This window comes from Candida margitis (assembly GCF_024628925.1).
Source record: "Candida margitis strain CBS 14175 chromosome Unknown scaffold32, whole genome shotgun sequence".
Lineage (NCBI taxonomy): Eukaryota > Fungi > Ascomycota > Pichiomycetes > Serinales > Debaryomycetaceae > Lodderomyces > Lodderomyces margitis.
The window spans coordinates 43,746-65,222 of NW_026261830.1; the positions used below are offsets into that span (position 1 = coordinate 43,746).

At 37.6% G+C, this 21,477-nt stretch overlaps 9 protein-coding genes across 9 annotated transcripts; 6 read left to right on the forward strand and 3 right to left on the reverse strand. All coding sequences in view use genetic code 12, as the record gives it.

Moving 5' to 3' along the window:
• Positions 1–277: 277 nt before the first annotated feature.
• CANMA_003442 (uncharacterized protein) lies at positions 278–1,378 on the forward strand (the record flags this gene model as incomplete). Its single annotated transcript, XM_051815619.1, has 1 exon — positions 278–1,378. The coding sequence occupies one exon, from the start codon at positions 278–280 to the stop codon at positions 1,376–1,378; it is 1,101 nt and encodes a 366-aa protein (XP_051670902.1).
• Positions 1,379–1,682: 304 nt separating this feature from the next.
• CANMA_003443 (anaphase promoting complex subunit) lies at positions 1,683–3,452 on the reverse strand (the record flags this gene model as incomplete). The annotated part of the gene is made up of 1 exon (XM_051815620.1): positions 1,683–3,452. The coding sequence occupies one exon, from the start codon at positions 3,450–3,452 to the stop codon at positions 1,683–1,685; it is 1,770 nt and encodes a 589-aa protein (XP_051670903.1).
• A 203-nt stretch (positions 3,453–3,655) lies between these two features.
• CANMA_003444 (uncharacterized protein) lies at positions 3,656–5,035 on the forward strand (the record flags this gene model as incomplete). Its single annotated transcript, XM_051815621.1, has 1 exon — positions 3,656–5,035. The coding sequence occupies one exon, from the start codon at positions 3,656–3,658 to the stop codon at positions 5,033–5,035; it is 1,380 nt and encodes a 459-aa protein (XP_051670904.1).
• A 15-nt stretch (positions 5,036–5,050) lies between these two features.
• LYS1 (saccharopine dehydrogenase (NAD+, L-lysine-forming)) lies at positions 5,051–6,172 on the reverse strand (the record flags this gene model as incomplete). Its single annotated transcript, XM_051815623.1, has 1 exon — positions 5,051–6,172. One exon carries the CDS (start codon positions 6,170–6,172, stop codon positions 5,051–5,053), a length of 1,122 nt encoding a protein of 373 aa, XP_051670905.1.
• A 478-nt stretch (positions 6,173–6,650) lies between these two features.
• CANMA_003446 (glyoxylate reductase) lies at positions 6,651–7,745 on the reverse strand (the record flags this gene model as incomplete). Its single annotated transcript, XM_051815624.1, has 1 exon — positions 6,651–7,745. The coding sequence occupies one exon, from the start codon at positions 7,743–7,745 to the stop codon at positions 6,651–6,653; it is 1,095 nt and encodes a 364-aa protein (XP_051670906.1).
• A 441-nt stretch (positions 7,746–8,186) lies between these two features.
• On the forward strand, positions 8,187–8,435 carry CANMA_003447 (signal peptidase complex subunit; the record flags this gene model as incomplete). Its single annotated transcript, XM_051815625.1, has 1 exon — positions 8,187–8,435. The coding sequence occupies one exon, from the start codon at positions 8,187–8,189 to the stop codon at positions 8,433–8,435; it is 249 nt and encodes an 82-aa protein (XP_051670907.1).
• Positions 8,436–8,588: 153 nt separating this feature from the next.
• XKS1 (xylulokinase) lies at positions 8,589–10,466 on the forward strand (the record flags this gene model as incomplete). The annotated part of the gene is made up of 1 exon (XM_051815626.1): positions 8,589–10,466. One exon carries the CDS (start codon positions 8,589–8,591, stop codon positions 10,464–10,466), a length of 1,878 nt encoding a protein of 625 aa, XP_051670908.1.
• A 1,885-nt stretch (positions 10,467–12,351) lies between these two features.
• On the forward strand, positions 12,352–14,439 carry LYS4 (homoaconitate hydratase; the record flags this gene model as incomplete). The annotated part of the gene is made up of 1 exon (XM_051815627.1): positions 12,352–14,439. The coding sequence occupies one exon, from the start codon at positions 12,352–12,354 to the stop codon at positions 14,437–14,439; it is 2,088 nt and encodes a 695-aa protein (XP_051670909.1).
• Positions 14,440–20,191: 5,752 nt separating this feature from the next.
• CANMA_003450 (uncharacterized protein) lies at positions 20,192–21,439 on the forward strand (the record flags this gene model as incomplete). The annotated part of the gene is made up of 1 exon (XM_051815628.1): positions 20,192–21,439. The coding sequence occupies one exon, from the start codon at positions 20,192–20,194 to the stop codon at positions 21,437–21,439; it is 1,248 nt and encodes a 415-aa protein (XP_051670910.1).
• Between the last annotated feature and the right edge of the window lie 38 nt (positions 21,440–21,477).

The following is a 21,477-nucleotide window of genomic DNA, read 5'->3' on the forward strand; positions in this document are numbered from 1 at the left end:
GCAGAAAGAGATTGTCGGTTCCGGTTCATTTTCATGACTTGACTTAGATGTACGTTGTATATGTTGTAATGTTGTTGGACACGTGTTTATCGTATCATATGTGATAACAAGGAGGGAAGTGTTAGGTAATTACATCTGGTATGGCTTCCACAAAAAACAGATTTGGTATAAATACTGCTATAAAATCCCTCAATTCGCTACGTAGCCATGGATGTCTAATTCCCATCAGACACGCTCAATGAAAATCATCAATTACGAGAGTACTTCCATCAACGCTATGTCTTCATCAACCCATGCATTACCTGGTTACGATCCTCCTCCACAATATACCGCTTATAATGTTAATCAACAACCACCACCACCACAACAACAACAACAACAACAACAACAACAACAACAACAACAACAACAACAACAACAACAACAACAACAACAACAACAACAACAACAACAACAACAACAACAACAACAACAACAACAAAACAAGCAAACCCAAAATGATTCACCACATTTAGAGTCGTCATTGAAAATCATCACTATCAAACAAAAAATATTGCCAACATACAACAAAGCAATAATGGACAAGAGGCCAGTTCCTTATTCTGCTAAGATATTTGTAGCTGGTGATCTTGGTGTTGGTAAATCAACTTTAATGTGGAATTACAAAACCGATGATAGAATGTTGACGTTTCATGATCACCTGCATTACAATTGGTACAGCATGAAAATGAAAGGGCCTTATAGTTTACCGTTCCTTTTAACCGTTCTGCATGCTAGTACTAAAGGAAACCCTAATCATCTATATGTGGGCTGTCCACTTTTCCTTGATGAAGACATCATCTTACTATGTTTTGCAATGGATAACATTTTAAGTTTGTTCAGTGTCAGGACCAAATGGTATCCAATCTTGAAAGAGCTGATGGGCTCAAAAAATATTCCTATAATTCTTGTGGGTACAAAAGGGGACTTGCCTTCCACTTTGCCCTTTGATCTTGTGACCCAAACTGCTAAAAATATTGGAGCAATTGCTTTTATTCAAACTTCATCATTGCAAATGCTTAATGTCAGTACTGTGTTTGATTATGCTATACACCATTTACATAAGGAATGGAAAACAGGATCAACTATAATTGATGACAAGAGTCTTCGCCCAAACTCCTTCGAGACTGGATTATCCAAAAAAGAAAAATTGCTGAATAATGAAGGACAATCGGCTGGATCACCTGTTGTTAACCAAGAATGGATCCAGTTTGATTCTCTGGACTTGAAGGTCGTGGATGCTGCAAAACCAAAGGTTGTAATTTCCAGTGAAATAAGTATATCCTCCAATCAAAAAATGAGCAGGAAGAAGAAAAAGAATACTTGCGTCATAGTATAGGCTGGATGAGGTATATTTGTTTATATAGTTAATATTTATAACAAAAAAATCAAGAAAAGAATTTAGGAAATTAAATCAATATCAGTTGACGTGAAAATACTTCTCGTATTTAGTGTGCCAAAATGGTTTACAAATATTTTTGCAATACTTTCTGGGTAAAAGTTTTGCAACCAACTTTGCACATGTAAATAGTGTATGACTTCGAGTCGTCTCTGAAGAGCTACCTACAACACTCTACAACTAAATCACCGAGTAAATGCTATATATATTCATTGAGTCGTAAATTATTCTTCTTTTTGGATTGCTAGCTAGATGTTATAGCTTCTTTCAAAGCTCTATCTAACAAATCCTTGGCTATTTGATTGGTCGGTTCGATAGCAAGAGCATTATGTAGGTTTTCAATTGCTTCTACAAACTCGCCTAGCTTCATATGAATAAGACCAATCGTGGAAGCAATATTGGCATCGTTACCATAAATTTCGTGAAATATAGATAGTGCCAGCAACAATTTTCCTTGCTTTCTTAATACATGACCTAAGTTGGTCATTATTGATACCCAGGTTTTTGAACTACGATTGGCAATTTTCAATGCTGCATTTAAATACGATTCAGCCGTGAGTAAGCTATTTTTGTGGAAATAAAGCACCCCCAATTCATTTAATGTTAGCTCACAATGTTGATTAAAATGGTAGGCATTTTTAAGATACTCTTCTGCGAGGTTCAAGTTGCCTAGTTTGACATTAGTGCTACCTAGAAATAACATCGGCAAATGGCTTCCGGGGAATAATCGCGCAGCATATGCATAGGCATTAATTGCCAGCTCGTGTTCTCCTTCTGCGGCAAACGTGTGAGCAAACCCAATCCAAGCTTGGCCAAAATTAGGGTTGAGGATAGTTGCTTTGCTGAAATATTTTCTAGCTTCACTGATTTTATTTATCGAGAGATAGTAGGTTCCAATGGCTAACCAAGTCATTGGGTTAGACGGATGAAACTCAGCTAGTTGATGGCTTTTGTAGAATAGCTTATTTCTGCCACCCAATTCATATAAGCAACTGAGGTAATTAGGTAATACATCAAAATTGTACTGGTCCTTCTCAAGTATCTTTTCACAAAGGTTCAAACATGCATCGAAACTACCTTGAACGTATAATTGATCGGCTTGACTCAACATTAAATCGCAATTATCATTCAAATCATACTCTTCTCTGAGTATATGTTCCGCTTCATTGAATTTGTCCTGATTCAAGTACTTGCTCAACTTGGTAGTGTAAAGTAGTCTTATTAAATCATCGTTACTGTCTACTTCCTGGTAATTCAATTCATTAGTGACAAACTCCCACTCCTCGTTTGGTGTCATGAGATTATTAGAAATTAATTCATCAAATGCCTCATAACATTTAACATCGACTCGCAATGCTTCCTTATAGCACTCCTTGGCTTTTTCAAAATTACTTTGTGCACTGTATATCAAACCACGCAAATAGCACATGGATGCTTCTAGCTTTACCCCTCCATCATCATTTTTCAATCGATCATCTTTGTCAAACGGATTTGTTTCTCCAATTACGTCTAATGCTTCATCCCACAAATCTAATTTTATCAAACTATACCCAGCCAAATATCGACAAATGATACTCTTGGCGAATTCTTCATTGCACAATACCAAGTCTTTACATCGTAGGTAGTTGCCCTGGTTAAAATACACCTGAGCTAGCCAAAATGCATCATTTGAATCATTGGTTATGTCCAATATCTTATCGCTGAGAAACTCTGCTGTTTTGTATTGATGCTGGGTGATTGCATCATGCCTCCAAAGACGCAATCTGTCAATCGGTGTTAACATATCGGTACCTCCAAATGAATCATCGCTTTTACTTTGCACGGTTAGATTATGCGATGATTTATCCAAATTGAAAAACAGTGATTTGTTGGACGAACTTGGTGACTCGAATAACTTTGGTTGTTTTGATGCTGGATTTGGTGGAGTTTTAAAGATCTCCTTTCTTCGATTTAGCATGGGTGAGATGTAGAGGGTGGAATTGTGTTGCTGAGGCGTCTTTTGATTCTGGCCCATTATTGTGTGCTGTTTCAGTAGTTAGGTGTTAATTAGGTGTTGGTGTTGTTGTTGTTGGGCCTCACGTCGCGTAAAATGTCAATTTTGTTGCAAAGTGAATCTCGGTCACTGGAAAGAGAAGAACAGAAAAAAAAAACCTAGACATAAATCATTCCTCATCTCAAAAGCTCATCACCACAGGATACCAAAAAGCCAAATTTGCCATGGTTAAAGTGCAATCAAAAGTTGAAGATCTGGGAAATACCCCTACAGATACTGAGATAAAGTCTGCTCTTAAAGGAAGCAACTCTACAATTAAAAGTTCCATTGCTACCTCCACTACCACCTCATCACGCATTCAATTTAGAATATTTGTAGGGTCCTATGAACACAATTTGCTATGCCTTTCGGTGATTCTAGATCCCTCCAACGTCAAAGAACCTGTATTTCAACCCATTTTCCACTTCCAGGCGCATGCATTGTCAATCAAGTCTATGGATCTTGCCAAGAGGTACTTGGTTACAGGTTCAAACGATGAGCATATTAGAATTTACGACTTGCAAAAGAGAAAGGAACTTGGAACGCTATTGAGCCACCAAGGGACAATTACTGCATTAAGCTTTTCAAAAGAAGCTACCGAAGTTTCAGAATCTGCATCTTCTGGAAGATGGCTTATATCCGGCTCAGAAGATGGGAAAATTATCATATGGAGAACTAAGGATTGGGAGATATTTGCAACATTGAAAGGCCACACAGACAAAATCAATGACTTGAGTATACACCCCAGTGGCCGTGTTGCTATTAGTGTATCTCAAGACAAGACAATAAGGTTATGGAATTTAATGACAGCCAAGAAGGCAGCCGTTTTGAAGATCAAAGGTAAGGATCATTTAGGGCAACTGGGGGAATTTGTCAAATGGAACCATGCCGGTGATTACTTTGTTGTAGGGTTGAACAATCAAATCCTCTTGTACAAGACTTCTACTGCAAAGATTGCCAAAAAGTTCAAGTTTAAAACAACGTTGATGTGTATTGATTTGTTGAAGGTTGATGGCAAGGAATGGTTGGTTATTGGTTTTGGAGACGGAAAAATTGGATTCTACGATTTTGAATCTTTGTTGGAGGATATAGGTGACGATGCTGAAGAGCATGAGAGGAAAGTATTGGATAACAAAGCCGAAGATATCGAGCCGGTATTTTCCCTCAGAGGTCATACCAACCGTATAAAAGGTGTCACTTTTATGCAAAATAAGGAGACTCAAAACATCCCGCTATTGATATCAGTCTCCTCGGATGGAAAAATCGTTGTTTGGAATTTAGAATTGAAGGACCAAGTGGCAGTTTACGATACAGGAGAGAGATTAAATTGTGTTGTTTGTGCACCTGAAAGTGTTGAAAAAGTAGACACAATGAAAAGAAGGTTTGCTTCGTTAGATGAAATGAAGGGAAAAGAAGAACTTGATGTCAGTGAATCAGAATATGAAACTGATGGCGAAGACGTCAAATCAATAATGCAAGGACCAAAGGGAACGAAAAAGAACAAAAACAAGAACAAGAACAAGAACAAAAACAAAAAAAGAAAAGTCAATGTTACTCTTGAGTAAGTATATAGGTCTATCTTAATTCTTTGGTAATCTGGCAACATTTTTATCAAACAATTGTTTAGCTCTAACCCATACCGGAGCGGTGTCCCTCTCAGGTAATTGTAACAAGCTTGGCATCAAATCCTTGGAAAAGAACTCTGAAGCCTCTCTGGGCAACAAACTTGGTAAATGGTCAATCGAACATACCGACAATTTAGGACCCTTTGTGGTTTTGACATCAACAGTTGGTTCGTTAAAAACAGTGGCAATTTCATAAACTGGAATTGGGTTATGTGGATTGGTGGTATCAGCACTAACATCAACAATAGTCGTCAATTTTCTATCATCAACATTCAAACTTTCATAGTTAATAAATGGTGGAATTGGTTGAGACAAGTAAATACAGTTGATGAAAATATTCGAATCAACAATTTCTTTAAATGGACCACCTTTGGCTGTTTCTTGCATATCCCACTTGGCGACATTTTCGTCTGGAATGCCAACTTTTTTGAAAAAATCAATGGCTCCCGACCCACATCTACCTAAAGAACCAATTACTAATGCAGTAGGATATTTACCGCCAGTTTTCTCCAAAGCCTTTTGTAACTCACCCTTGACATAACTTATCAAAGCCTCTTCATTGGGGTAAGGAGTTACTCCAGGCAAACTTTCATCATCACCATGAGTTTGCTTGAATGCCCAATCTAATACACCGATTGCAGCACCAGCAAAACCGGCATAAAATCCAAAAGCAGCAACACGTCTACCTTGATCATTTTCCAAAAACTCCAAGTCGTATAATGTTCCATTACCAGCAGGAAATCTTCCCAATACTGTTTCCCATCCAGCTTGATCTTTGTAACAATGCGCAAACTGAATATGTTCATGCACTAGTGGAAATGTCTCATTTTCAGGCAATTCTTTCAATCCAAAAATTAGACGATCTTTTGGAGCTTGTTTCCATGATCCCTCAGGGACAATCTCAGCACCAACTTCCTCATATTCTTTGATATCAAATGTTGATTGCGAGCTTTTTTCAACGTAGACTTTGAAACCAGCATCAAGCAATTGTTTGGTGGTGGAAGGAGTTAAAGCAGCTCTAGCTTCCAATGGCTTGGTCTCGGCTCTTAAGTGGAGAGTAACTGGTTGGGGACTCATTATAATATGTTTTATTTAATTTGCTAATAATAAAAGAAAGTAGTTGTAGGAATATATTTTTGTAAATTTTTCACTCTTTCTTTTTCCTGATATATTTTTATCAGTTTGGGGAAAAATGGTGTGAGTCAACGCGGCAAAATTTATCAAGAGTGGAAAAGAAGAAAAAAAAAATTAGTCACTTGACGGAAAAAAAGAGTTGGCGACACGACATCGATTTGCAACCAGTGACATTCCTATTCACACATATTATATGCTCTACGTGTTAAAAGATGCATTAGTATCTCACCTCAGTGTATATTCATCTTTAAAAAGTGAATTATCATACAGATGCCAACAGATGAGTCACTTTTTTAGCAAACGTGACCTTGAACGAGAATGCATCCTACAAATGCTCCAACAAAGAAACAACATATTTAATCGATATCTATTTTTTAACAAACTTCACCATTTTAAGATCCCAGCATGAGTCATAAGGCCTCTAATTGACTTTGCTAATTCCCAGTCCACCTTCCAATACATCATCTATATTTTCAAGAGCTTTAATAGCTGCATAATCAAAATTCTCCTGAGTGCTTGCTCCAATATGAGGGGTTAGAACCACATCTTCTCGGTTTATCAAGTCCTTGTTAATGGCCGGCTCATTTTCAAACACATCTAACCCAGCAAACAAGATTTTCCCCAGATTCAACCCTTGCAATAAGGCTTCTTGGTCGATCACTGTACCTCTTCCAATGTTGACAATTCTAAACGGTTTGGAAATCGATTTGATTACTTCTTCATTGATCAAATGATGGGTTTCTGGTGTGGCTGGGCATGCAATCACAATCAAATCAACCTCCCCATGCTTTGCAACATCGAGAATTGTCGATGCATATGTTGCTTCATAGCCCAATTTGTCTTCCTGTTCATTGCTCAACTTTGATCTTTTCACATACGTAATGTTCATTCCTAATTCGTGTAATTTTCTCCCTATCAATTGGCCAATTTGCCCAAATCCAACAATCACAACATTGTGTCCCCTGGGACTCAAATTTGGTCTTTTGTTGATCCTTTCACCAAAATCATAGCCCCTCTCATGGGATAAGTTTATTTTTCCGTCTTTTTGATTGAACTCCTCGTTGGCAAATTTATATCTAATGTCTATAGTGTCGGGGATTTTCAAGAGCTTTTGTCTCTCATACATGTGTAATTGTCTAAACCCAGTGATCGTAAAATAAACTACCAATTCAGACACCGGTTCAGCTGCTCCATCACTAGGAACATTCGTCATTGCAATATTTCTTTGTGCTAGCTCATGTGCATCTTGGTGATCATACCCGACTGAGCAAAAGGCCAAGACTTTCAAACTAGATGGTGCATATTCAATAACCGTCCTGAAGCCACCAATTGGAACAAACCCAAGCCAGGCTCCATAGATAGCGCTGATGTGGGAAAACTTTGTTTTTAAGTCTTCGACAAATTGCCCCCTCGTAGTCATTTTGTACTCGAGACATTCATACTTGGCCTGAAATCTTTTGAACTCTGGAAGTGAATGGTTCAAGTCACCAATGAAAAGAACTTGTTGCTTGGTCATGAGGGTGCAGTTTAGGGTCTGTCTCGGTGTAAATGTCTAGGGCCGGCTACTTTGTCGAATTTTGTTTTTCTTTCACTAGGGTAAACCCAATTCCGATAAATCGTGTTGAAAATTAAAATTATTTTTGTACCACAGTTATGCGGCTCGATCTCTGTCTTCCAAAAACACTGTCCTGTAGTGAAGCTAAACACTGGCTTGTAGTCATAGGTGAGCAGTGGTAAGTTTATCATTCAATCCCCAATAATACCATATCAAACACTCTAAGCTTTAAACTAACCTTAACCAACAGAGACGTGCCATTAGACTCAACTTCAGAGACACATACTTTGCGGGATACGGCTCGAAAAAAAAACATTACTCGTTTATAATTCCTCCGAATCAAACACCAATCCTCCGTTCACACCACCCTATTTGGTCTACCTACTACTATACCTACAGAGGATGGATAACTTACTTGCCGCCGTGGAGTTCCCTGTTTCAATCAACAACCAGCAAAAGGTGGAACAAATAATACACTATGCGTCCATAGCCAATGTAATTGTTTCACTTGCTATCGGTATTGCCACCAATTCATTGCGATACTTGTCTTACGCTTTTGGCATTCAGTTCATTGCATTGATTTTGATAGTCGCACCTAATTTCTGGTTCAATAGTGCTCCGCCAATTCAATGGTTGAATATCAAGTATTGAAACTTTGTTGGGCTTATATAAAATCGGTACAAAAAAATTTCTATTTAATCGGTGGGATATATAAATAGTTGCTATAGATTCTCAGAATACAACATCCCCAAAATTTATCGAAAAATTACCAATCACATTGTAGCAGGCTCTTTACCACAGACAATGACAGACTATTCAAAATCGGAACACTTATTTCTCGGGTTCGACTTATCCACCCAGCAACTAAAGATTATCATCACCAACGAGCATTTGGACCCATTGCAAACCTATAATGTCGAATTTGATTCGCAATTTAAAGACAAGTATGGTATTCATAAAGGGGTCATCACTGGAGACGAAGGTGAGATCGTCAGTCCAGTGGCAATGTGGTTGGATGCAATTGATTACCTTTTCACGCAAATGAAGAACGACGGATTTCCATTTGAGAAGGTTGCTGGTATCAGTGGTTCAGGTCAACAACACGGGTCGGTCTATTGGTCCCAAGAGGCCAACAATATATTGGAAAAATTGAATGCAGACTCGGATTTGAGCAGCCAACTTAAAGATGCCTTCTCATGGGAAATGTCACCCAACTGGCAGGATCACTCAACCATTCCCGAGGCCAAGGCATTTCATAATGCTGTGGGTAAAGAAAACTTGGCCAAGATTACTGGGTCAAGAGCTCATTTGAGATTCACTGGGTTGCAGATACGTAAGTTTATCACTAGATCTCACGGTGAGGAGTATAAATCCACATCAAGGATCTCGTTGGTGAGCTCTTTTGTCACGAGCATTTTGTTGGGACATATTACTGAATTAGAGCAAAGTGATGCTTGTGGAATGAATGTTTACGATATCAACAAGGCCGATTACAGCGATGAATTGCTTGCTGTGGCTGCCGGTGTTCACACAAAAATTGACGGTGTAGCAAAGGATGATCCAAAATATAAGCAATCAATCGATAATTTGAAGGAGAAGTTAGGGCCAATTAAACCAATCACCTATGAAGCTTCCGGCTCTATTGCAAACTACTTTGTAAAGAGATACGGCTTTTCAAAAAATTGCAATATTTACTCATTCACAGGTGACAATTTGGCAACAATTTTGTCATTGCCTTTGCAACCAAACGATTGTTTGATTTCATTGGGAACTTCCACAACTGTTTTGTTGATTACTGAAAACTATCAACCATCGTCACAATACCATTTATTTAAGCATCCAACAATGCCAAAACATTACATGGGGATGATTTGCTATTCCAATGGAGCACTCGCTAGAGAAAAAGCCAGAGACGAAATTAACAAGAAACACCACGTTGAAGATCACAAATCTTGGGACAAGTTTGATGAAATTTTAGATGAAAGTACCGACTTTGATGGCAAATTAGGAATTTACTTTCCAATTGGTGAAATTGTACCACAAGCACCAGCACAAACAGTTCGAGCTGTATTGAATAAAAAATCAGATCAAGAGTACGAAGTAGTTGCTTGTGATTTAGGTAGCAACGGGTTTGACGTTGATGATGACGCATTGGCAATTGTTGAAAGTCAAACTTTGAGTTGCAGATTACGGGCTGGTCCTATGTTGAGTAAATCTGGCTACCGGGAAGATGATGCTAAGGGAAGGGGCAACTCAGATAAAGCCTCCAAAGCAAAAGAGTTGTACCAACAGGTGACTAAGAGGTTTGGAAAGTTGTATACCGATGGCAAAGAGCAAAATGTGGAAACATTAACCGCACGTCCAAATAAATGTTACTACGCAGGTGGTGCTTCAAACAACCTTAGTATCATTCATAAAATGGGACAAATATTTGGACCAACTAATGGTAACTACAAGGTGGAGATTCCCAATGCTTGTGCTTTAGGAGGTGCATACAAAGCTAGTTGGAGTTATGAGTGCGAACAAAAGAAGGAGTTTATCGGATACGACGAGTATATTAAAAAGTTGTTTGACACTGATACTGAGTTAGGTGGATTCAAGGTTGACGATAAGTGGTTGGAATATTTCGATGGAGTTGGAATGTTGGCAAAAATGGAGGAGAAGTTGTTGAAAATGGAATAATAGAGATAGTTATAGATACACGTTGTATAGAGTAGAAACAATATGCTTGCCTCGGGCAAGTTATTTGGTACTCACGGGACTGAAAATGAACTATAAAATTTGACAACTTCTCTCCCCTGTTCTAGGCAATTCCACACTGTAATTTCAGTATTCAATTTACAAATCTGTATCAGACTTTGATCAGACACTCATTGGAGCACAAAAGCACTTTTGAGATGATTACGATATTTGCCATGGCAGCCAAAGTGATGACGAATACAATCTTGAGTGTAAATGTACATGCAAGACAAAGTTGGGAGTGGCTTTTGGCTACCCATGTTCAAAGCAAAAATTCTGTCATTTTTTGAAACGAGGTTTCTTCGTGTGTTGTCATTAGATATATACTTCTAAAACTGGAATCGGAATTCCTTAGATTAGTCGAGTTGAGTCTATGTCTTGACGGTATTTTTCGCAAAATTTTACGAACTTTGTCCCATTCCAACGTACGACAGCTCTTGATTGCTACAAGCTACAACGCCATTGAAGTAGCCGGTATCTTTGGCCAACTTGTTCCTCACTTTCCCAATGCTAATATAAACTGGTAGTACCAGCAAATAAATCCACTGGGTCACGGTGGAGTATCACACACTGGTAGATTTGTATTAATTCCTACATTGTCCCCTGGGACTATCAGTTATCATTGGCCTGTGAAGCGGAGTTTACGTACCTTGGAAGAACTTAACAAAGTAATCAAAAAACTTGATTGGAACCGTAGAATCCCCATCTTTTTCCAAAAAGTGTATCTGCAAGCAGAACTCCCAATGATTAGTTACTTCGTTTGAAAAGTATCTCGCAATAAAATGCAGTGAGTTTTTGTGTCAAATCACGCAAACTTTACCCTTTGTTTTACGTCCCACTTAACTACTTTAACGTGAGACATTACTATGAAACCCAGTACATTCAAGAGTTGGTGATGAAGGATAAAGCTGTTTGTCCTTTTACTTATCCCGTTATGAATGCAGACTTCCCACGGTTAAAATTTCTCGAATTCCATATAAAAGGAAACGAATTTGATACACTTTTCAGCAACTTTTCACATCCCCAAGTGCATCTGTTAATCGTTACTTCAGATAAAGCCACGTTGAGTATTGCGAGAATCATTGGCAAGATTGGGTTCAGCTTTCCTAAAACAAGCATCAATTGAGGGAGGATGGGCTAACTCGCAGATGACCACATATTGTATCCATCACTCTTGGAGATGGACCAAATATACTTCAAAAATATGCCTTTGTAAATCCAACTATGCCCAGTTGGTCATGTTGGTTTTTATTGGTTTCCAATTCTGCGAAGGCTCAAAACCATTGCTGAAGAATTTAATCTTGAAATGGTTTCTTGTGATTCTTCAAAAGTGTCTCCTGTCATTTTCGAAAAGACCTTTTCGAATGTAGAGTTGATAACGTTGTCGTGGATAGAATACTTCGAATGATGTTACAATTTAAAAGGGGATCTTTACCTCTGTACTCTTGACATTTGATTCAATCAAATTTCTCAAACCAATTTTCTACTGGTAAATAGAAAATCATTCTCCTTGAATTAGCTTCAAGTTTCTCCATATACGTGATAAACAGAGTTTTGGCAGTCACAAACTAAGCCGCACTCTATGCGGTTCTACTTTTGTACCCAATAGATTTCTCCATATTGAACGATTACTAAAAACTAAGTGTGACTCATTCGCGGCTAATTTGAAAAGAAAAAAAAAAATATCTTTGATCCTGCATACTAACCCACATTCGATAAGAGAAAAAAAAGTACAGAGAGGGGGACCTTTATAACGGGAAAAAAATATTGCAGAACCAAAAATTTTTCACCTTAGAACAACATATAGCCCTTCTACATTTCATCCGTCATGAGGCTACAATTCCACCGTTTTATATCCTCATCAACCCCCTTACTCCGAGGAAATGGTCAGAATTTGACTGAAAAAATTGTTCAAAAATATGCCGTCAATTTACCACCTCAGAAACTAGTTCACACTGGTGATTATGTCACCATCAAACCAGCACATTGTATGTCGCATGATAATTCGTGGCCCGTAGCTACTAAATTCATGGGTTTAGGAGCGAAAAAGGTCAAAGATAACCGACAAATTGTTTGTACATTGGATCATGATGTTCAAAATAAGACGGAAAAGAATTTGACCAAGTATGCCAATATTGAACGGTTTGCCAAGGAGCAAGGGATTGATTTCTACCCTGCTGGAAGAGGTATTGGCCATCAGATCATGATTGAAGAAGGGTATGCATTTCCGTTGAATTTGACGGTTGCTTCCGACTCGCACAGTAATACGTATGGAGGTATTGGATCTTTGGGTACGCCCATTGTTCGTACTGATGCCGCTAGTATTTGGGCTACGGGTCAAACGTGGTGGCAAATCCCACCGGTGGCTAAAGTCGAGTTGAAGGGACAGTTGCAGAAGGGAGTCACTGGAAAAGATATAATTGTTGCATTGTGTGGTGTTTTCAATAACGATGAAGTATTGAATCATGCGATTGAATTTGTCGGCGATGGGGTAGAGAACTTGTCTATTGATTATCGTTTGACCATTGCCAATATGACTACTGAATGGGGGGCATTGAGTGGACTTTTCCCCATTGACGATAAATTGGTTGAGTTTTACGAAGGAAGATTGAGCAAACTAGGTGCAAATCATCCAAGAATTAACAAAGAAACTATTGAGAATTTGAAGCGTCACAGTTTGAAGAGTGATGATGATGCAAAGTATGCTAAACATTTGGTCATTGATTTGAATACGTTATCGCCATACGTGTCTGGGCCTAATTCGGTCAAGGTTTCTAATCCATTATCGAAATTATCTCAAGAAAACATCCCTATTAACAAAGCATATTTGGTATCATGTACCAATTCGCGATTGTCGGATATCCAAGCAGCTGCTGATGTCTTGAAGGGACATAAAGTGCACCCCGATGTTGAGTTTTACGTTGCTGCTGCATCCTCCTTGGTCCAAAAAGATGCAGAGGCAGCGGGTGCGTGGCAAACTATTATTGACGCAGGTGCTAAACCATTGCCAGCTGGGTGTGGTCCATGTATTGGATTAGGAACTGGGTTATTAAAGGAGGGTGAAGTTGGAATCAGTGCTACTAATCGTAATTTCAAAGGTAGAATGGGGTCTAAAGATGCATTGGCTTATTTGGCTTCACCAGAAGTTGTTGCTGCTTCAGCTGTATTGGGTAAAATTGGTGCTCCGGAGGAAATCAATGGTAAGTCAGTCAACCCATCACCAGAGATTGTTAAAAGTATCGATCTTCCAAAAAGCACATCAGGAGCAGATATTGCTGAAGAGCCATTTAGTGAACAAGACGACGAGGCTGCTGCTGCCGGTGGATCAGTGGAAGTCTTACCAGGATTCCCCAAGTCTATCCAAGGTGAACTTATATTATGTAATGCCGACAATATCAACACCGACGGAATCTACCCCGGTAAGTACACTTACCAAGACGATATCTCGCGTGAACAGATGGCTCAAGTATGCATGGAGAACTACGACCCTGATTTCAACACTAAGACCAAATCCGATGACATTATAATCAGTGGATACAACTTCGGTACCGGTTCGTCGCGTGAACAAGCTGCTACATGTATTTTGGCAAGAGGGATGAAGTTGGTTGTTGCTGGATCGTTTGGTAATATTTTCAGTCGAAATTCCATCAACAATGCATTGTTGACGTTGGAAATCCCCGATTTGATTGAAAAGTTGCGTGTCAAATATGCTGGCAACAGTGAGTTGACGATTCGTACTGGTTGGTTTTTGAAGTGGGATGTGACTAAGGCGTTGGTGACGGTGGCTGATTTGGAAGGAGAGGTGATTTTGCAACAGAAAGTGGGCGAATTGGGTACTAATTTACAGGACATTATTGTTAAAGGTGGATTGGAAGGCTGGGTTAAGTCGGAATTGCAAAAGGAGGGACAATTGTAGAGTCTGTTGTGGGAGAGAGAGAGACTTTATTACTTTAGAGAATAGAGGAAAGTTTTGCATACAATGTATAGTTTGTGTTAATCACTATTAATGTTATTTATTTTTAGACTATTGATTAGTGTAGAGGAGAAGAGGTAGCGGCTGTACGTAAGGATATTACTTAGTGGTTGGCAGAGTTGTCTACTCTGTTCTTTCTTTAATTGAGGACAAGAGTATTTTCGGGATTGTTAGCCCAAATAGAAAAGGGGGAGTCTCTCGGATGAGGCACTGCTGTCAAAGGTTTGTACTTTTTTCTTCGCACCGTAATATTGTATAGCGGTAGAAGACGAAAAAGATAGAGAGAATAAGACAATAAGCAGTTGAGGATGGTATACTCTATATGTATTACATAAGGGACTTTCTTCTACATTGTTCTCTTGCAACGGTTTTATCCTTCTATTCTTTTTTTTCGGTTTGTTGTGCCGTTTAAAACGTGGATATAAAAAATTTCATTATTTTGCGTCTATCTGTGTAATTGAATCTAGACTTTCTGAGGAGGAGGAGGGACAGGGGGGAGGGTAGCCTGCATACGAATGAATAAAGAATAAAACTAAATAAGTCAGACAACAATGAAATTAAAACAATTTTCCGTTTTCCTCCTTCCTTACTGTTTCTTTCTTTTCGGTCTCTTCCTTCCAGTTGATATACATTGAGGTAATAAAAATAAGGGAAAAAGGAAGTAGGGAAGTAAGGGAGGGGCTTGTTCGTTTAAGAAAAATTTAAAGTTTTCTCAAACGGTTTTTTTATTTGTCTTAAAACGGTTTTTAATTTCTTTTTTTATATTATTTTTTTCAGTGTCATAAAATTGATAGACATAGGGGTGAGGGAGACACATTGACCAAATATCCACTTATAATAAGACACTTATCCTTCTGTGAAGTGATTCTAATTTTCCTAATAGAAGAAGACAGCATCGTGTACTTTTGGCGTATAGGAGAGGAAATTTTGCCTTTGTCGTGTCCTCTTTTATTGTCCCAAATAGAATTTTTATTTTTATTTTTTATTTTTTGGACACTGCCCCACTACCCAAATGCTACCCACTGCCCCCTCCTTTCCTATTTAGGTTAAGTAACAATGGAACCATTGTTCTTCTTTTGGCAAGTCCGGTTTGGGATAAACGACAGCACTGGTAAAAAGTCTAACCGTTGCAATTTTTTCTTTTCATTTTCCTTAAAACAATGGAGGAATTAAGAAAAAAGGGATCGCCGTACAATAATATTGTAGCAAGTAGTTGAAAAGAGACTGATATAGAATGGAACCAACTGGACAACACTTGTTGCTTAGTTAGTTCGTGGGTGAAATGTGTGTAATGGGCTATGACCATGATAATGAAACAAATAAATGAATGAAGAAGAGAATTGGAATGTGTGGATAGAGTAAGTGTGTATGTATAGTATTAATTTAGATTAAGGATTTGCTATTGTATGCGAAGAAGAATAATAATTGGTATTGTATCAAAGTTGATAAAAGTTTTCCAAGGAGAAACGGTGGGTTTGAAGAATAATAATAAGTCTGATTACTATCGTCTAAATAAAGTGCTAATTTCAATTCCAGAATCGTTTTGTTCGCATATTCCAGGAGACTGGAACTAGTTTTCTTCCTTTCATCTATTACGTTGTGGCATTTGACGTCATTTTCTCTGTTGCTCCAACTGACCTAGCATAGCAAAGGAGTAAGTGAAGAATAGCAATAGAGAAAGCACAGTGTAAAGACGTTTCTTAATAAACAGAGATATTTTCGTCTATTCATTTATCCTATATAATTGCTATTATGAACACTTTTACACTCTTCTTTTTTAGCAAATTGACATATATCGGAGGAGGGGGAGTGTGTGAGGTTCTTCGTGTGTTTCTATTGCATTGGCATGTTTGTTAAGTACTTATGTATGTATTGTGGGATAAACCTGAAAGAGAGTATTGTGTAGTTTATTGTGATTGCTAAAAGTCTATTGCGAAATGTGTCACGTGCTCTGGTGTTTGTGCAATAATATTTTAAAAAGTGAATGTGACATTTTATATTTAGCTAAATGCCGTCTTTGTGTTATGTTACATATACATCCTGTATATAATTTATTTATTGAATTTTCCGTTACCTTTTGTGTCATTTGGAATTGCTGTTTTGTTTACTTGTTTCGTATGCAGGATAACCCACTTTTATTTTTAATATGTACACACATTTTACTATAAGTACCACAGAGTAATATAGTATGTAAACACTAGTGTAGTTTTGTATATATATATATCACCAAACATTCCCCCAACTGATCTATAAACACATTTCTAATATTCCCTTCCCTTAACCAAATCTATTTAATCAGTTACTTATTCCTTCTACTACTATTACTACTACACATCAATCAATCAATCATCAAATACCGCCACTACTATTACACTGCTACAACTTCAACAAAAACTACTTACATCAGAAAACACACATAAAACACAATGTCAATAATTAGTAATTACATAACACCAAATCAAAACACCAATCAATTGCCAACTACATCCACAACCACAGTCAAAGATGATTCCTTGGTTGAAGAAGCTTACAACATGTTAGATACACTACTATTTTACTTGATGAATCTTATGTTGTTTGCTTTGTTATTTACTGATTTAATTATGGATTTTGTTAATAATTGTATTTATGGGTATAACATCATTACTTGTTCTTTTAAACACAAGTTGTATAATAACATTAACTAACTATAATACACACAATACACACGAGTAATACACAGATAAATATACACATGTAGTACCTTCATAGTATTACTGACTTACTGACTTACTGACTTCCTTAGTATGCAGGTATATTGATCCTTTCTTCCTATTACTAGCCCTTCTTACTCTCCCTTTTGAAAGGACTTCACTTCTCAATCTAATCTAACTGTTTGGTATGCTGCTAAGTTTTGTTTTGCATAAATTAACAGTTCTCGGACTTCGATTTAAAAGAATGAAAAAAAAAAAAAAAAAAAAACATCTTCAATTTTAATGCGGAGAAATTTGATGAATGTTGCATTTGACACAAACAAAAACAAATAAACAAAACAACACAGACAACACAGACAAAACAGACAACAAGGACAAACTAAACACCAAATAAAGTAACTAATAAGAGAAGAGAAGAGAAATGATGTTGGCTTAGACCAAGTACTAAATTATACAAAGCTACGAATGACTATTATGCTACTACTGTCTTGGTACTTTACTATTGGAAGTAATACATAAATATATATACACCCCACACCTCATAACCACAGACTACACTAAACCAAACAACTACAAACTAAACTTATAACAAAGCAGTTGTTACATGTAACATCATCAATCATTTCATATACAATTATATATACATATACATACACGTATTCTTCTCTCTTTCTGTGTATATTCTTAAAGGTCATTTGAACTCCGCCTAAGTAATTACTAATGTCTGTTGATTGTTCTTTGGTTACACAAGCATAATAGTTATATACAGGACATCATTCATACCCCACAATTTTTTATATTTCATTTATTTCATCATCTCTTCTCTTATAACATTAACAGACTAACACTTTCTAATAAAGTTGTTTATTTCTTTAATTCCTAACCCCTCTTTTCTATACCCCACCATCCTCAACTACAAACCCTAACCATAATCGTAAACACTACTATTAAAACAGCAAATAGCAACAGTATTTGTATTTACAAAAGTATCAACTTACAAATAGTAAAGACAGAGCACATTTAGTTACCTTTTTTAGTATTAGCCCACGCTAAATCAAAACAAACAACGAAGCAGGAAGAAACGTTTTGTACAAATAATATTTTAGTCACTCATCATCATCTTCATCGGATTTGTACCCTGTGAGAAAGAGTCATACGCAATACATATTACTGGCTGCAGAACGAAGCACCGAATAGCAGGAAAAGTTAAGCTTTCAACTAATTCCCGAAAACAGTAAGCATGGAGACGACTTCTTAGATAAAAATATATTTTTGTAGACCCCTCCTTTTCTCTGTTCCTCTATACACGTATACTTTACCCCCAAACATAAGAAAGTAAACTAGCAGCTGGTCAGCTATTATTTCTTCCTACCTTTAAATGTCTAGTGACTCTTAGACTAAGTATACTAACCAAACAGCACTTACTAAATGATGTCATTCACCACTTGTTGAAATTGGTTAATGATGACACATTAACATCTCCACTTACACTTGAAATAGCAATATTCAAAGCAAAACCCACAAACACGCAGTACTTTTGTAACTGAGCAAATGTGGAGTTCCGTAACCGTTTCATCTTATTCCTTATTCTTTTGTTCCTGTTCCGGTATCGGTATCGGCTCTAAAATAGTCTTGCTGAAAAGCTGGCGCTTATAAACTACTTCGTTTGTGGTTTTGCGTTCATTGGGTTTTCTTGTTCTTTCTTTTGGAGTAAAAACGTTTGATACTAGAGCAACAATACAAATCCCAAACCCCATAGACTGGTGTGTTTTTGTTGTATTTTTTTTTCTCTTGCATACATTGTGAGAGGAGTGTTTTAACATCCTCTGCTTCTATGGAATAGCATATCTCTTACAATTGTTTATTGTTGTTGCAGTTGTATGTTGATTTTCTCTTCTCTTTTTGTCGCATTCTTGCAACCTTCTCATCCTGCAAATCTTGCCATCAAAAACATTGCCATCAATCAGTTGCATACATTTGCTTTGCGTATGGATATCCTTATCATAAGCTGCTGAAAACGAGCCAAAAAATTTGCAACAAGCATTGTTAATTTCATTGAACAGTTGACTTTAATGATGTAAGACGCTAGAAAGACATTGTAGGTAAACTCATTACCAAGCATATTTACAAGACGACCATGAGAGTTGAAGAGAATATTCGTACACAAGTACAATTACAATCTGCTGTTTCTTTAGTATGTGAAAGATTAGTTGAAATAGAAGAAGAAGGGTCGTTCTATGAAATTTATGTATCTTTTGCAACTAACTAGAAGATAGACCGCTAATATTTCGCAACAAAAGAGGTATTGAAGATTTTGCAGATTCTCTGTAGTATTCCAGATTTGTTGTTCTACCTCCCTTACCTCGTTCATGCATCTCTTCAAACTCGCCGATTTATTTTGGTTAGTTCTTAGCAATGTGTTTGAGTGAAGTTATGGAACATTTATATTGATATGGGCTCCTCTAGTTCTTAGTACGGCTCTTTGCCTCTCTTTCTCTCTCTCTCTCTCTCGCGCGCGCGCACGGTTATCAGATGTCTAATTCTTACCAAATTACATCAATACATTGCCCCCTCACCCCAATTAAACCCTTAATGCCTTATGAAAACGTTACTAACTCCCTACTGTGTTGCTTTTAGCGCATATTTCCATATTAGGCAAATGAGCCACAATAAACAAAAAGATAACAGCCACCGCGAATACTTAACGTTAGTGGAAATTTCATCAACAAAAAAAATTCAAATCTCTTCTTAATCCTCGCGATGGGTTGACGTTAGTGGATTCACAAAAAGGAGAAAGGGAAAAGGATGGATTGTGCCAGCACACCAACAATCAACAACAGAAAAAAAAAAACTGAATGAACGGCACTGGAAGGATGAAACGCCTCCGCACCACATTGTTGTTGTTGTTGTTGTGAAGTGAGAGAATCATCTATATAAGATAGATAAATCAGACTATTCAACCCACGTTGCTAGATATACAAACACGTGTTTCAACATCAAAGATGTCACCTACACTGATGCCAACCACTGATCAAGAATACAAATTGGTCCACTTGACCGACCCGCAAATTATTGATTTTACTAGATGGCAAAACAGTCTTGCTTGGAAAGGAGCTTTATCACAAAAGGATTACGTTTTGAGAGAATACGTCTTGAGCAAATCGAAAGTGGCATCTTCGGGAAATAACAAGTTGTATGTATTCATGTTACAGTCGACAGTTGATGATGAGCCACTTTGTTCAATTGAGATGCTCGTGCGTGATAGTTTAAAATTCGAATTTGACGATAAAGAGCGTCAACTGGTAAAGAAATCTGACATTTTGAGTGGATGCATTGGTGGTGTTTTCACATACCCCCAACACCGAGGTAAAGGGTACGCCCGAGTTATGGTTGATAAATTGGTAGAGTTGGCCAAGAGGGAGATTGTAGGCAGTGATGGTTTTACTTTTTTGTATTCGGAGATTGGCGAGTACTATGTCAAGAATGGATTCAAATCATTTCCCGTTGACTTGATCAATGTTTCATTGAAGGATAAAGAGGTGAATGAATTGCAGTCACCACCACAAGTCCACTACGAATTAATTGAATATCATCAGTTTCACGATTTAATGGATAAATATAGAGCCCATTTTGAAAATGAAATGATTGCCAAAGTCAAAAAGGACCACAAGACTCGTGTTGCTATCAAACCTACGTCGGATCCTATCGATTGGTTTCATTTGCGAGCCAAATTCATCACCTACAAGTTGTTTCACGAACATCAAGACGAACCTGTCATTGATTTCAATAAAGAGTATGAAACAATCAAGGATAGCTTGATCCACGAGCCGAAAATATTTGGATTGAAAATTACTCGTAATGAAGGAGGTGCCGAATCAAGTGGAACCCTGGTCATTGGGTTTATAATTTGGACAATAGACTGGTCGGAAACAGGAGACGAGACCCAAGCTACTATATTGAAAGCAGTGGCTTTTGACGGCCAAGACCAAACCGTGATTGATTTAATCAATTTAGCCATCCACCAACTCACACACCATCCAGTGCTTGATAAACCTACTGCCAATGTCAAGATTTGGGAATCGGAAATTAGTGAAGGTGTTAAGCAACAGCTTGTTGGGACGTGGCTGGCGGAAACTGGGGTTGACAATTCGTCACGGTCGGCAATTTTAATCAATAATCCTGCTGGAGAGGAGCAGTTGAGACAGGGAAATTTGATATGGGAAGAGAATACTAAATTACCGTGGTTTTAGAAGAGCCAACATGGCTAAGCACCTATATATATGATTTG